At 42.3% G+C, this 14,891-nt stretch overlaps 1 protein-coding gene across 1 annotated transcript in view; it reads right to left on the reverse strand.

The window, feature by feature from the left end:
• The window catches only part of CCDC117 (coiled-coil domain containing 117), a 159,487-nt gene that overhangs the window by 119,582 nt on the left and 25,014 nt on the right, over nt 1–14,891 (reverse strand). Inside the window, exon 2 of the mRNA XM_086943301.1 lies at nt 1,521–1,855. Within this exon, the coding sequence (XP_086799427.1) occupies nt 1,521–1,738 (218 nt within the window). The 5' untranslated portion in view covers nt 1,739–1,855. The remainder of the gene's footprint in view (nt 1–1,520; nt 1,856–14,891) is intronic.

Raw genomic sequence — 14,891 nt, forward strand, 5'->3', positions numbered from 1 at the left:
AAGCTTGTTTTGCTCGGAAATCAGTGTTAAAACCTCCAGATGTTCAGCGGGAAAAGAAACTGAGGGAAGCAACTGCCTGTAAGGTGCATCATGGACAGCAAAGGTTCCTGGACTCTGAAACGCACATCAGCTTTTTTGACCTCTTTATAATATAAGCCATCAGGCTGCACTGTCCCCCCTGAAACACAGGCAGTCTTTGTACGTTTTTATATTTCAAATGCTGCAACAAAAAATGCAAAAAGACTCAAGAATTTTACAGCTTACGCTTCATAAAAAGCTTTGCCTTGGTTAGGCTGCTGAAGGAGCATGTGGAAGTTGGCACGCTGTACATACTATTACATGTACAAATAGGACTTTAAAGTGTTCAGGGTTCATGGTGCAGAGGAGAATTCTTCTAACATTTATGACCATCAATGAAGATCCAACGATGTAGAATGGATGATACGGATATCTATGAGAAGGAGTGTTGGGCTAATCAGAGAGGCTACTGGTTTCAGGTAAAGAATGTAATGTGATACATCTTTGCACCATTTGTCTTGGTTCTGTGCATGCTCCACACCCTTCCAATGAAGCCTCAGTTTTGACTGTTTGGATCGAAAGAGTTTTCTGGAAGAGAACTCCATGGACCATGTTCAAATCAATGGCATAGTACACCAGCACAGGGATTGGATGGCACTTCTGGACACTGAATAATATTGGCCCTAGCATCTGCCTTATAGTAGCAGAAATGGTGCATACCAACGTATGAATTAGGCAATTGTAAGTATTTCTGATCCTATCAAGTGTTTTGTGGCTGTTTTGAGAGGTGATACTTTCAGTAGATTATTTTGTACTCTTTCAGATGTTAACTTACTTTGATTCAAGTCTACTGTCTCACCATATATGTGGGAATGCTGCAAATGTAAAGTCTTATGCTAAAATTTCTTGTAGTATTTCGAATTGGGTTCTCTCTGTAAATGAGGATTTTCATGTTTATTTCTTTAACGTAGAGAAGATGCAGGAATCCCAATCACTCCATACTTCTTTCTAATGCCCATATATTCAATATAATTGGAAGTCATCAAAAATATAAAACAAACAAAGTTGACAAATGGAGCCTATGACTAGACATTCTGGTGGAAAAAAGACAAAACAACCTCTTTAAATGTCGGTTATCAGGGGAAAGTGTTTAACAGCTAACACTGGCCACTTCTCTTTCACAGGGATCCTTTTTCGGCGGCCTGAAAAACAACGCAACACAGTTCTAGAGAAGAGGTTGTATACCCTCTCCAGCTTCAATTACAAGTTTCTTAAATCCTAAATGAAACTAGAAAAGGAGAATCACAGCACGTGAATACACAAAATGTAGAATGCTTAGGACATTTTTGGCCGCAGAACTTTTAACATCAATACATTTGAGTATAGTTAATAATGTTGTACCAAATATACTTAGGACTGTAGAGACGTAAGCCCACATTACCCTTGTAATAAGTCAACATGATATCTGTCAAACTATTAAACTGCCAATCACTTCTACTTACCTTTTAATATGTTGTGGGGAAAACATTAAGATTTCTTCAGAATTAGTAAATCCACCCAACGTTGCAAGAGGAACCAATGGGTTTGCGATTTCAGCAATAGAGGCAAGATTCTGATTGCTCTGCACATCGATGTAACCATGCAGAATATTTTTGTGCCCCAACTTGGCTGTTCCATTTAATCCAGCACCAGCAGCACCAAACTGGGATTGGTGCTCCATGATTTCAGCGGGACAGGACCTTTAGTCAAAAATGGCAGCAGAGTAAAGCAAATCCAGTGGGCATATTTCAGACAGTCCACATACGCTTCTCTTCATAGTCACAGTTCCAGATTTCACCTGTAACAAAAACATAACTGAAATTAGCAATAGGACAAGCCTGTGGAAGAGAAGGTTGCTTTCAGGTGACCAAAGGACGCCTAGTCATTTGAGTATCCTAATATTTTTTCTGGGGACCAGACACATATTTGCAGAGCTAAAAACAGGTTCCTGAAGTGCTATTTAGCCCAAATCCATATACATCTTGTGGAAGTCAATGTACTCCTTTAAAAAACAATATCTCCCAGTGCGCCTGAGAAGAACCAGTTACCATTCACCTGTCAAGAGGAAATAAGGGTAGCCAATAGCAATAGGAAATAATCTTAAGAAGGAAAGAGAACCATAAGCATGAATATAAGTCAAGCTTCATTTTACTCGCTATGCCTGGTCTTACTCTGGTGTCCAACTTGGGAGCAATTCCCATAAAAACAGAAGGGAGGTGATGACATAGCATCTTCAAGGCAGGTTTTAAGGAAAGAGGACTGAACACTTTCTGTTTTTGGAATTTCAACCTAGGAAGAGACCTACATTGAATAATTCCTTCAGATAACTAGTAACGTATGTAGCTGCCCTTCAAACACCACCAATGGGAATAAATCTCACAAAATGCTTCAAATGTCACTATTGTCCTTGTCAAACCAAGAACATGGTATTAGGCCTAATGTACACATGTGTTTTGCAGTTGCAAAGCTTGAAATTCAAGAAAATAAAGGGTTGAAGTGAGAATATATATCTTTTTTAATGTTCCCATCGTCCATTAAGAGGCCGAAAATTATTTTAGACTTCTAAAAGGGCTTTTGCAATCTAATATGAACTACAAATAAAGGGGGTGTAGGAAAGATGGCTTGGGTCCTACTTGGAATACACAGTTGGAGGTATCAGTAGTTCGTGACCACAACTGTGCTCGCAAACCATTCATCGGTTACCGACCTTCAAGCTGAGATGGTAAAGGATGTGCAACGGAATATTGTACCGGTGGAGTTGATTCCCCTTTAGGCCTTGTGAAGGCTCTTCTTGAAGCATTTCCATGCAGAAACAAGCATTTGCAATGCAATAGGTCTTGCATTTGCGAGAGTTTGAGCTATTTGCGTTGTAAACGCTAGTGCCTTTTCTTTATGTGTTTTATAAACCTGCTAGCGGTGCGCAAAAAAAGCACTTTCCACTTATAGTCTTTGCTTACGAGAAGCAAGGCTGGCAGTAAAAGAGACAACTATAAGTACAAAGTGTGTGTTTAAACACCGCTTGCTGGGTTTTAACCCCTTGTGTGCGCGTGATGGCCAAGAGGCGTCACGCGTCACGGTGGGCGTGTGTGGAGGACAGCCCCCGGCCGTCCGAACCCCGCCCACTCATTAATTCCCCAGCACCACTGCGGAATTGCACCGCGGTCAATGGGTTAAAACAACATAAATAAATGGCATTGTTATTTAAAATGCCAATAGCTGAAACTCATACAAGCACCAGACCTATCGCATTGTGATTTAATGTGTTCAATAGGGTGCAATATGTAAACAATTCATGTCCTCCTTGTCGTTAAATAAAAAATGTCCAGGTACATGTCCATATGTATTGATTAATTGTAACATTACATTTCTGTAACAAATAAGCAGACATTAGCCATGGTCAATACGTCACGTAAATTTGAGGCTGAACATGCAGTGCCATCATGGTGCTGATATAATGTGTTTATATGCTTTTATCTATGGCATTTTTGTGTTTTTGAACAATGACTGTATGCACAAACAAAATGACCAAGACGGCTGGTTGTAATATTTATTCCCAAAATAGTTTTATAATTTGTGTATCATTTTGATCAACAGCACTGAAATAGTTCCAATAGAAATAACACAAAGGGTTGGCTGTTGCTAGCTGTCTTTTTATACACAAAAATATTTGGAAAAATGGAATATAGAGTTTGTTTGAAGGAAAACAACATATCCTTGAGGAAACCAATTAAAGAAATCTAAAGAAATTTACCAAAGTTATGTTAAATATTTTTTTCAAGAAACTAAAATGAATGTTGAGAATAAACAAATAATTCCACATAAGGTAGGCACCGGAGATTAAGTGATTTGCCAAGAATCACCGGAGGGTGAGCTGACACCAAGGCTCAAACCTGGTACCCCAGCTCCAAAGTTAGCAGCTCTAGCCGTGAGGCCACATCCTTTTGAGAGACAGCAAAAGGAGGTGTAGCAGTGGTAACATTTTGAGCTCCTGGGAACTAGCGATCGTAATGGAAACCCATGTGTATGGGTCCTCCAGATGAACAAGTTTTCCTGCTAAACACAAATATCTTGCTAATAAACGTAGACACTTTTAAAGAAAATAGAGCCTAAAAACACATTAGGGTGTCACTTGAATGTGATAAAAATTGTTTTATACAAGCCTGGATGTGCATGGATCTCTGTACTCCCACCCACGGCCATCTCCAACAGTACACAAATGCACCAATCCAACGTGGTGGCAGATGGGTTTAACGAATGAACACATCCATTTTAATTAGCCCGTCTGAAGATATTTATTCACAATGGTGAGCTTTCCCAATAAAATTTCATTGACCAGAATCAGTGGTTCTGGCTTCCAGCAGTGGCTCTAGAAACTGGCTAGCAGATCTCGGCTTGTATTTCCCACTTCACTGAGCCAAGAACAGGTTAAAGTGACTCAGAATATCCCTTCCTCTACCTGCAGCAGTTTGAAAGCTGCAGTATAGATGCTTCCAGAGCGAGGATTACAAGAGCTTGTCCTGCCACCTCTGACAGAAAACAGATCCAGAAAGAGCCTTTGGAGACTGCGCTTATTTTCAAAGGCAACTCATTGCTCATATTGGAGGAGTCAGTTTGTTTGTAGGCATTTTTGTCAGGGACAGGAAATCCTGTGCCACGATCAGCTGTCAGCAATACACGCACTAGAAATAAAAATGTTAGTGCGTTTATCGTTGTCCGCTGTCACTAATGCTGCTTATTTAAAATGGTGATGGTGACCGGCAGCGCTTTCCACGATCACCAGTTACATTACACAATGACAGTTTAATATTATTTGTAGACACTGGTAGATTAATCGGCTGGTCAATTAAAGAAATGTAAGTAATGTCCTGAGCTGCCGATTAATCTCCCCGTGTCTACAAAAAATATGAAACAGTCATTGTGTACTGTAACTGGTGCTCGTAGAATCGCTAAAACAATGAAACAAAAATCCTAAGAGAAGAGGAGAGACCAGGGAAGAAAGAAAGGTTACTGGGAGGAAGGAAGAGAACCAGAGAAGGGAACAGGAGAAATAAACCGCGAAAGTGAAAAAAATGCAAGGCCGCGAAGGTGAAAGTGATCGCGTTCAAGCTTGCAGTGCATGTGGCGAGTGATGCGCGCGCAGCAGTAATCACTGGTGTGTGTGATCATTTTTGCGGCCGCTTTGATGTTCTCAGTGGCTTCGCGGCTCACTGAGAACATCAAAGCTGCCGCGAAAGTGATCAGCAGGCTGACAAATGGTACGCGCGCCCGGCGCACATGCACTGTACCCGATCCGCCTGCAGCCTTTGGGAGCACTTTCACAAGGCCCACTAAATATCTCGCAAAGCATCGCTTACGCGATAGCTAGGCGAGACCTAAAAAACCCGTAAAAAGAACAGCAACTGTACTATCAATGGTTACATACATATAGTAAATTATTTCCATTTCCCGTTTGGGAATGTACATGCATGGTTGGAGGTCCACCCCAAGCTCCATCCCTGCATTCGCAGCCAATCACAGGGGTAACACATTGCGACCTGCCTAATTATTGGAAAGGTCTCTGTGCGACACCTTGCAAATAGATAATTTGATGCAACATATTTGAAGACAGGCTGCATCACAAAATGATTTCCAATCTGTAAACAGACTATTGAAGACTGCATATCTCTGCTTTACTAATGGAAATAGTACCTCAGGGCCATGATTCTATCAGGAAGCAAAGAATCGTGCAGTTCATAACAGCGTTTAATTCAAAAGACCATCATCTCAAATGATGACCTTACAGGCTGAATAGACCAGGTGTACCAAATCCATGAGAAAAGTTCTCACTGCGAAGAATTTAAATCCCCACTGAACATTCAGGACAGAGTAAATTATCACCTGAGAAAGCATGATGTGGGGCAAACATGTGGCAAGGAAGAGCAGCCCTTAGACATGAAAGAGGAAAGTGCATAGGGATGAAATTAATATTCTGTGCACTACAAACTGACAGGGTTATTCCCTTGCCTGGCAGAGCTGACAAAATTCTTCAAGAAACCAACTCTAGGCCTATGGACGGTTTCGGTTCCAAGAACTGTATGACCCTTGAAAGCAGAAGATTCAAATAAACTACCAATGGGTTTCTTCTGGGGTATTACGAAAAACAGATGAATGAAATGGTCCTGAATGTAAAGGATTTAAAATAAAGTGTGAATCCAATCTACTTCTGCAGGCACTATTGGTTTCCCAAGCCTTAAAGGGGTCCACCTTATCACATGGCACTATTAAATGTTTACTGAACATGCTTTTATAAAGAGTCTACCTGAATATGAAGATTCTCTGACCGCTGTAATGATTTGCAGATTGTAATTTGGGAAGGGTGCATGCGTTATGCAACACAATTGTACTCATCTATTCATACATTTCAGTTTAATCTGCAGATCTCATGCTCTAAAAGTAATTCCTTAAACCGGATCATGTTGCACAACTTAATATCATGCAACTGATCCCTTTTCTAATCTGCTGGCCCAACCACCCCCACATCAACTTTCAAACTTGCAAAGCTACATTAGTAAAAGGGAAAAAAACGTACCTCGCCACAAAAGATGGCACCTCTTTATCAGGCTTTGGGTTAAAGTGACCACAACTGCCCCTTCAAGATGTCTTCATCTCTCTTGAAAACATTTACCCACTACAGGATTACTAAAAATCCAGAGCTTTGAATTAGAAAAAAAGATTTGAAAAATATTAATAGGGAACAAAAAGATGTTTTTTTAGTGTTTTAGGACAAAAATCAACAAGAAAAATTAAAGAACCAATCAGAACTCATTGTTAGCGGTTCACTGGGACCTAAGCATGATTCAAGGCTCATGGAGCGAAGGTCAGAGACATGAAGTGGTCGTCCCGGTTAACAGTTTTACCTTTTAATTTAGCCTTTCTATGGAAGTCTAAATCCTCCAGTGGGGAAAAGTTGAGGGTAGCATAGGGCAAGGCCCTCGCAAAGTCAGATAGCCGTTGGATAACATGTCGCTGAGCCGAGTTCATTGTATGGCTCAAAGAAAGAGGGAGTGCTTTTTTTTCCTTGATGTTGGATATACAGGATCTCAATGGTTGTCATGTTGAGTTGTTACAAAGATTCATGTGATTTTTAGTCTTTGAATAAAAGGTTTTGTTTAGACTGCGGAGTGAATAAATTGAAAACATTAAACATAATACTCACCTCCGTGTCCCTAATTGAATTGAAACTTTCCTTCACAATAGCTAGGATATTTTATATTCACGATACGTTATAGCCATTTGAATCAAGCCCCTCTCGTAGCTGCCCTAACTTCAACGGTTACGCTGGTAGGAGGACAACTGACTAGGGCCCCTAGTGTTACAGTTTGAAACCCAGAGTTGTTGAGAACTCTAGAACAAATGAGAAGTCCTGATGATGTAGTGTACCTAAAACATGCATAGTTGAATTGTCCATAAAGTAGCAGACTGACTTTGGGTTATTCAAAAAACCAGATATAAGAAAACTGGGAGAACATGCATTAGTTTAACTAGGTTTATAGTGTTCAGCAGCTTATACCAATAAACAAAAAGTATTTTGTAGCAACACATACAAAAACATCGGAGACTAGTTTTATTTACGCAATAAGGAACCCATAATAACAAACTAAAAAAAAGAGGAAATCATTGACATGTGCCCTATTTTATTACTAAGAGAGGTTCCAATGAAGTGCAACTGACACTAACTGCTGCTACATAATTATTGTATTAAATCAGGATCGCAGAGATGAACACAAGGAATCTAAACTAGGATATCACAGCCTATAGAAAAAGCTAATCAAAGTTTGTTTCTGCATTTCTGAAAACCCTAGGCAATGTCATGCCTCAGCAAGAGCGATATTTAAAGGAATGAACATTAGTTTGCTATAATATTTTATATTGTAACCAGTACTAAAACATTCTCCAATTGCAGTTCTAGAAGAGGAGTTTTTCGGCCCCTATACAGGGCCTTATGAAACATGATATCACCCTCCTCTGATGGAACACACTAGTCCCTTCGCCTACTCTAGCTTCAGGGTCAGCTGCATCATCTAAAAGGCCACCACAACCTGTTGGCAACATTTCCAGTGGTTCTCGGCACATGCATAAACAGAACACCATCACCCTGGAGAGGGAGTGCAAGAAAAATAAAATTAGGCAACACACCGCTTCAGGGTCAGCTGCATCATCTAAAAGGCCACCACAACCTGTTGGCAACATTTCCAGTGGTTCTCGGCACATGCATAAACAGAACACCATCACCCTGGAGAGGGAGTGCATGAAAAATAAAATTAGGCAACACACCGTCCTCAAATATACATTGCAGATCTGGAATGAGCCACGTATTCACCAGGACCATGTTTACTATTTAATTTAGGAAAGAGCTGCAGATACCCATCTTTAAAGGGCACTATAACGCGATACAGTACAAATTCCACCTCTGCTCTTAAACCCAGTACCACACAGTCGGGTTCACTTTCTGATTGTATATCTATCTTTTAACATGTACAATTTTCTGTTGTCTTTCATTTATGTTTATGGTATACGAATACCACATCCATCAAAACAAAAGTTTGAAGAAGACTTAAATCTGCCTTAACCTGTGAGGAAGACTTAGAGAAAGAACAAAATAGAGAATGTTTACTCTTTCAAAGAAATTTCGGGCATTAGCTCTGGAGCCTTGTCCTGCTACAAACAATACAACATAACTGCTTGTGGATGCTTGTTCGGTTCAAAGAAAATGTTTCAGTGACATACTGCAAGTCCTCGTTCCCACAGGCAATGTATAGGACTACATGACAAGGACTGGGACAATTTTTAGAGCGAACTGCCAAGTATCTTGGAATGCCCGGTTTATCCTGATCAGTTTCTATACACTCCATCAAGCATATTTAACCCCAGAAAACATCAACCGCTATTTTGACGGCGCGGACGCTAGATGCCCGAGGTGTCAGGCACAGGCGACTTTTATACATATGATGTGGAGCTGTGCCTCCTTAACCCACTATTGGCAGGAAGGGACACAAGTGACAGCAAGGGTGACGGAAAGGGTGGTCCCCTGCACACCTGCCCGCGTACTGCTCCACTTATTTCCACACTCTGCTAAAACCAAAACCACAGCCAGGTTCCAGGACATGGCATTTATTCTGGCGAAGCGAGAAATAACCAGTAGCTGGAAGAAACCGGGGGGCCCCAATGTCCTCAGATGGAAACAAGAGATGGTGAAGTGGGCGGGTTGCGAAGGCAGGGTCCTACTTCGGAATGCACAGGGGGGAATGGGCAAGCCGGAGAGAGCCCAGGAATGGGAAGGGCTGATGGCAGACCTAACAAGAATTGGCAGGGACTCGGAGGCTTCCACCCCAGACAGACCTCAACATGTAGAGCACCCCCAGGGACCAGACTAAGGCGGGACACCCCAGTAGAGACATGAGAATGGGAGCGATTCATGGCATAGATACACATGGGTGAGGAAGGGGCCACAACGGAAGATCCCGGTACAGCACCACTATCCAAGCCTAGCGTGCCAGAGAGCCTACTAACCGAATTTAACAATAATCAAGGGGAGACAGCAGTGCCGGGGGAGGGGGGGCGAGGGCTGTTGTGGTTTGTTGCCTTATTGTTGGGGCGGGGGAGGGGGTATATCTTGCATACATGGTACATAGCTAAGGGAAGCAATGTGATCTTCCAAGTTGCCATGTATAATTGGGGCCGGGCGAGGGTAATGACGGAATTAGTGTGTCAAATAGGTCGTATTGCTTGCCTACTGTACATTGAAACCAAAAGGAGTATGATGCATGCTATATAAAAGGCAATAAAAGTTTGTTTAAAAAAAAAAATCACTGCTTATAGTGGCTAAAAAAAATAAAAGCCTTCAATAACTTGGATTTCTGACCTTCTGTAATACACCCCAATTTAAATTGATCAATAAACGCCTTAATTCAGTTACTAGAACAGTTTAACTCCTTCCTAAAGACTGAAGAGATACATTTTCTTTACTTATAACTCCTCCTCATTTCACCTACATAAATAGCACTATCAACTTTAAGTCACATTTCTTAGTCTGAAGAGTATGTATTCTACTAAAGACATGATAAAACATCTTGTCTAGAATGGACACAAAAGGTTCTTTTGGCAACTGGTTTCTTTGTAATTAAGCGATTTGAGTGATTACATGTATTATCTGAAACACCCCCTGTTGATCTAGAGGTATTTTGTACTCTCTCTCTACATGCTTTATTTAGGCTACTTAGATAGGTCAGCTATGTGGCCTCAACGAAGGCGTGCCTAAAGGCAAACCCATCTGCGCCTGTCAATTATTAAGTGGTATACCTCTTCGAAGTTAATGCAACTGGCCCATGCTACTCTGAAAGACGATTGTCATGCACTGGATTTAGCCCAAGCAAATCCGACTTGTGATAAGTACGGGTTTGCATTTACAGCCTCATTGATAGTTACATCTAAAGGGAGTGAGAGTCGGCAATATCCATTTGTGACACGTTGTTACTCTCTCAACGCTCATTAGCCAAACATAAATTAGAAATCTTTGTCTTTCAGCCAGATGCGATTCCCCTAACCATCACATGGCTGCCTGAAAGCTTAGCTTTGGATGTACTTACCGCTATCCCTAAAGGCTATGCAATAGTTAGGCTAGATAGACACTAAGGGGTGACGGGATCAACAGTATTTTTAAATAGTCCATTCTTTACATATTTACAGAGATTAAAATTGAAGTAGTGAGGCGATCGTTTTCACTCTTGACTTATCAAGTAATTTTACATAGCTGGATTCCTGCAATATTGTCCTCCGGGAGCAGCTACGGATTTTAGTTTCTTTACCAGACATATTGCCCTCCTTTCTCTGCACTATGCTAACTTTATATTTATGGAGACCTCAATTTGCATCAAGAGAATTAAATGTAATTGTTGGCTACTGTGCAGGCTGCAGACTTAGAAGCTCTTCAGATTATTCAGCTGGCGTGTGATCCTATACATAGGTTGGGACACACGTTGTAACCCATTTTTTCTAATTAATCTTGTGTAGTGGTGGTCCACCCTATCCCTCCTTTATGGTCTGATCACTGCGCTGTACTTTTTTAGGGCGAGCATTCAAGACCTCTTGTATATACTTTAGTATATACTTATACATTAGTATATACTTATATGTGTATGTACTTTGTGGGCTCTGGAGATCAGCCCTAGGACTTGTCTGCTTCCTCTTAGGGACTTTTATCTGTTCAACTGCCTCTATTTAACTGTCTTAATAAAAAAGGGCCAGTAGAGGTTAGTAAAATACCAGAATTGATTTCTGCTGAGAGTCTCTTTTTTTTACACTTTTCTGGCAACTGCCTCTATTTAACTTTATTGATAGAAAACGACCAGCAGGGATCAGTAAAATACCAGAATCAGTTTGTATGTTCTAGATTCCAGACCATAGAAATTGTCTTCCACGAACACCAGTAGACAATATTTTTTTCAAATCTTGTATTTTCAGTGATATGACCACCGAAGGCCCTGATTTTATATTAAAAACAGCTTTGGACTATACCATTTCCCGCTGAAAGGCAATATTTCTCTCCATGTGTTCCCATACCTGGCGTGTCACGCAGTTTGGTGCTTACTTTCCACAATGTTAAAGAACAGTAAATGTTTCAGCACCCAGGTTAATGTGCTGGATAGATAAATATATATAAGGTCCCAAAGGCGAGAGAGAGATTGCATTGCAAATGCTTGTTAGATCTCCCTGACATCATCAGTGCAAGTATCTAACTCAAGCGAGCAGGTCAGTATACGAAAAGGGGCAAAGGTAACTCCTGCTGTTTTCACTGAGGTCCTGGAAGTTAACCGTCCTATCTTGAATGACTGTGCGGACACAACTTTCACAAATTGAGGGGTGGATAACAGATGCACTCAATCAAATTGCACCTCTGATAGATCACACTGTCCGAAGAACCAAACCATCTACAGATTACTTCAATGAAGATGTCCTTGGGCTGAAAAAGACCTGTAAACGTTTAGAATGTTTATGGCGTAGAAATTTCAATTCCATCGATAGAGATACCAAAGGACCTTGAATAAATATCAAATGGATCAAGACGACGCACTGCGACTTCTATGCTAGAAAAATCGAGTAGGCTCAAAACTCCACTAGGGAACTTTTCTCGATTGTGAAGTCGTTATCTTCTCTAGACAGTCTCTGTGTCCGCTAGACCCTCAGAAAAACAATGCAATACCATTGCACAGTTCTTCTTTGATAAAGTTTCTTCCATCTTCTTTACCTTTCCTGAGACAGTTAGAGATATCCTGTGATGGAGGTTTGGTTTGAACCGTTAACCAATAGGATAGGACTATCTACCTTTAATCCTCCAACTACAGTGGAATTGCTTCCACTGCTGACAGGTGTTAGATCAGGTGCCCCATCTGATCCTGTTTCGCCTGCTGTCTTGGAACCAGGGATGAAGTCTAAACTGCCCATGTGTTCCAATTACAGCTCTTTTGAGAGGGTCGGGTTCTCCAGAGCTGGAAAAAAGCCACCATAGTTCCTCTTTTAAAAAAGCCCATTACTAGATCCTACCAAACGGGAAAACTATAGGTCAATCTCTCCGTTCCCTTTCTTTTCTAAAGTGGCAGAGAAACATATAGATCAACAGCTCTCAAGATTTATTGAAGTAGAGGTATTTCTCCATGGCACCCAATCGGGTTTTCACCCTCAATTTAGAAGAGGGTCTGTGCTATTTATAGCCTCTGAATACATCTGTCAAATTGTTGACTAGAGCAATACAGGAGCATTGTTAACGCTGAACCTTAGTACGGCCTTTAATACCATTGTCCCAAGACCTTCTGCTTGAACGTTTGTGGAATCAGAGGGAAGGCCTTGCGGTGGCTTGCTTCCTTTTTATAGAACAGCACCTTCCAGGTGGCACAAACACCATTCTCATACAAGGTTTTCCCAATGTAGCAGGTGGGTGCCCAAGGGCTCAGCACTGAGCCCTACTATATTCTATCTTTATACGTGCTGCCTAGCTGATGTCATTGAGCGTTATGGCCTTAATATCATATCATACATCAACGATACACAACTCATTACTTTGTCCCAGGATAAAGCCAATACAGAGCCTTTGTTAAGATCTTACCTGTCAGAACTGGCTGAGTAGATGGACCTCAGTTGCCTCAAGCTGAATGCAGTGAAAATGGAGGCCCTTATCCTGGGAAAGCAAGCATCAATCAAACAGCATTTGTAAATAACAACACTGTCACCCCTAGGTGTATCTGGGCTCTGTGTCTGTTGAAGAGCCAGGTCCTGAGAAACTTTCTGAAGTCTGCCAGCGAGGGGGCTGTACGGAGCTGGAGGGAAAGGTATTTCCAGGTCTTGGCATCAATGTATGAGAAGGAGCAGCAGCAGTGGATGCAGGAGTTATGTGTGAGTGGGAGTTAAAAGGAGCGCAGGTGTCTAGAGAGAATGGTTGATGTAGGTAGGTCCTAGGTTGAGGAGGACTTTGTAGGTGTGTGAGGATCTTGAACTGGCATCTCTTCTGGATGGGGAGCCAGTGGAACTTTCTCCACTTGAGAATTTGTGGGTTAGTTTGGGGAGGTCCAGGAGGACTCTGGCTACTGTATTCTGTATGGTTTGGAATATTCTGAGGAGCTGGGTGCCAATGCCAGCGTAGGGGGCGTTGCTGTAGTCAAGGCAGCTGGTGACAAGGGCCTGAATGATGATCTATCTGGTGTTGGATGGGATCCATCTGAAGATTCTGCAGAGCATGCGAAGTGTGTGGAAGGAGGCGGAGGGGACTGCATTTACTTGTCGTTTCATGGTCAGCTGGCTGTCGAGAATAATGCAGTGGTTGAGTGCATGGTCGGTCAATGTGGGTGTAGGTCAGAGTTCTGTAGTCCACCAGCTGTTGTCCCATGCGTAGGTGTCCTTACCGAAGATCAATTCTTCAGTTTTGTCAGAGTTGAGATGGAGGCAGTGGTCTCTCATCCATTTGACTATGTTGGTCATGGCGTTGTAGAAGTTTGTTTTTGCGTTGATGAAGTCCTCAGTGAGCAAGAGGATCAGTTGAGTGTCCTCTGCGTAGGAGATTATGTCGAGTCTGTACGACCTGACGACGCCTGAGAGGAGGGTCATGCAGATGTTGCACAGGGTGGGGCAAAGGGATGATCCTCGTGGTACACCGCAAATTAGGTCTTTGGGTGTGGACATGAAGGGAGGCAGCTGGATGCTCTGTGTGCGTCCTGTAAGAAAGGAGGCCATCCACTTGAGGGTGTCTCGCTGTATGGCTATGTTGTAGAGTATGCTGATTAGGGTGTTGTGGGAGATGGTGTCGAACACAGCAGAGAGGTCGAGGAGGATCAGGGCCAGTTTCTACATGGTCAAGGAGTGTTTTGATGGTGTCTGTGGCGACAATCAGTGCTGTGGTTGGAACTGAATCCTGATTGTGAGGCGTCCAGTAGGTGGCTTTGTTCTAGGAATTCGCTGAGCTGCTGGTGGATGGCTTTCTCGAGTACTTTGGCAGGGTAGGGGAGCAGGGAGATCGGATGCTAGATTTTTAGATCGCTGGGGTCAGCGGAGGCTTTCTCAAGGAGGGGCCTGATGTCTGCATGTTTCTATCTGTCCCGGAAGGTTGCTGTGGAGATGGAGGTGTTGAGGATGCTTGCAAGTTGCGTGCTGATTGGGTTTGTTACAAGGTTGTAGAGGTGGGCGAGATGGTAGGTGCCCCAGAGTTGATGGAAGACATGATGGCTTAGGTGGTCATGGCAGCGTGCGGAGACCAGGTGGTAATGGTTTGGCTGATGTTCGCTGGTTGAGGTTGCTGGGGTTGAGGGGGG

The sequence above is a fragment of the Lissotriton vulgaris genome, chromosome 11, assembly GCF_964263255.1.
Source record: "Lissotriton vulgaris chromosome 11, aLisVul1.2, whole genome shotgun sequence".
Lineage (NCBI taxonomy): Eukaryota > Metazoa > Chordata > Amphibia > Caudata > Salamandridae > Lissotriton > Lissotriton vulgaris.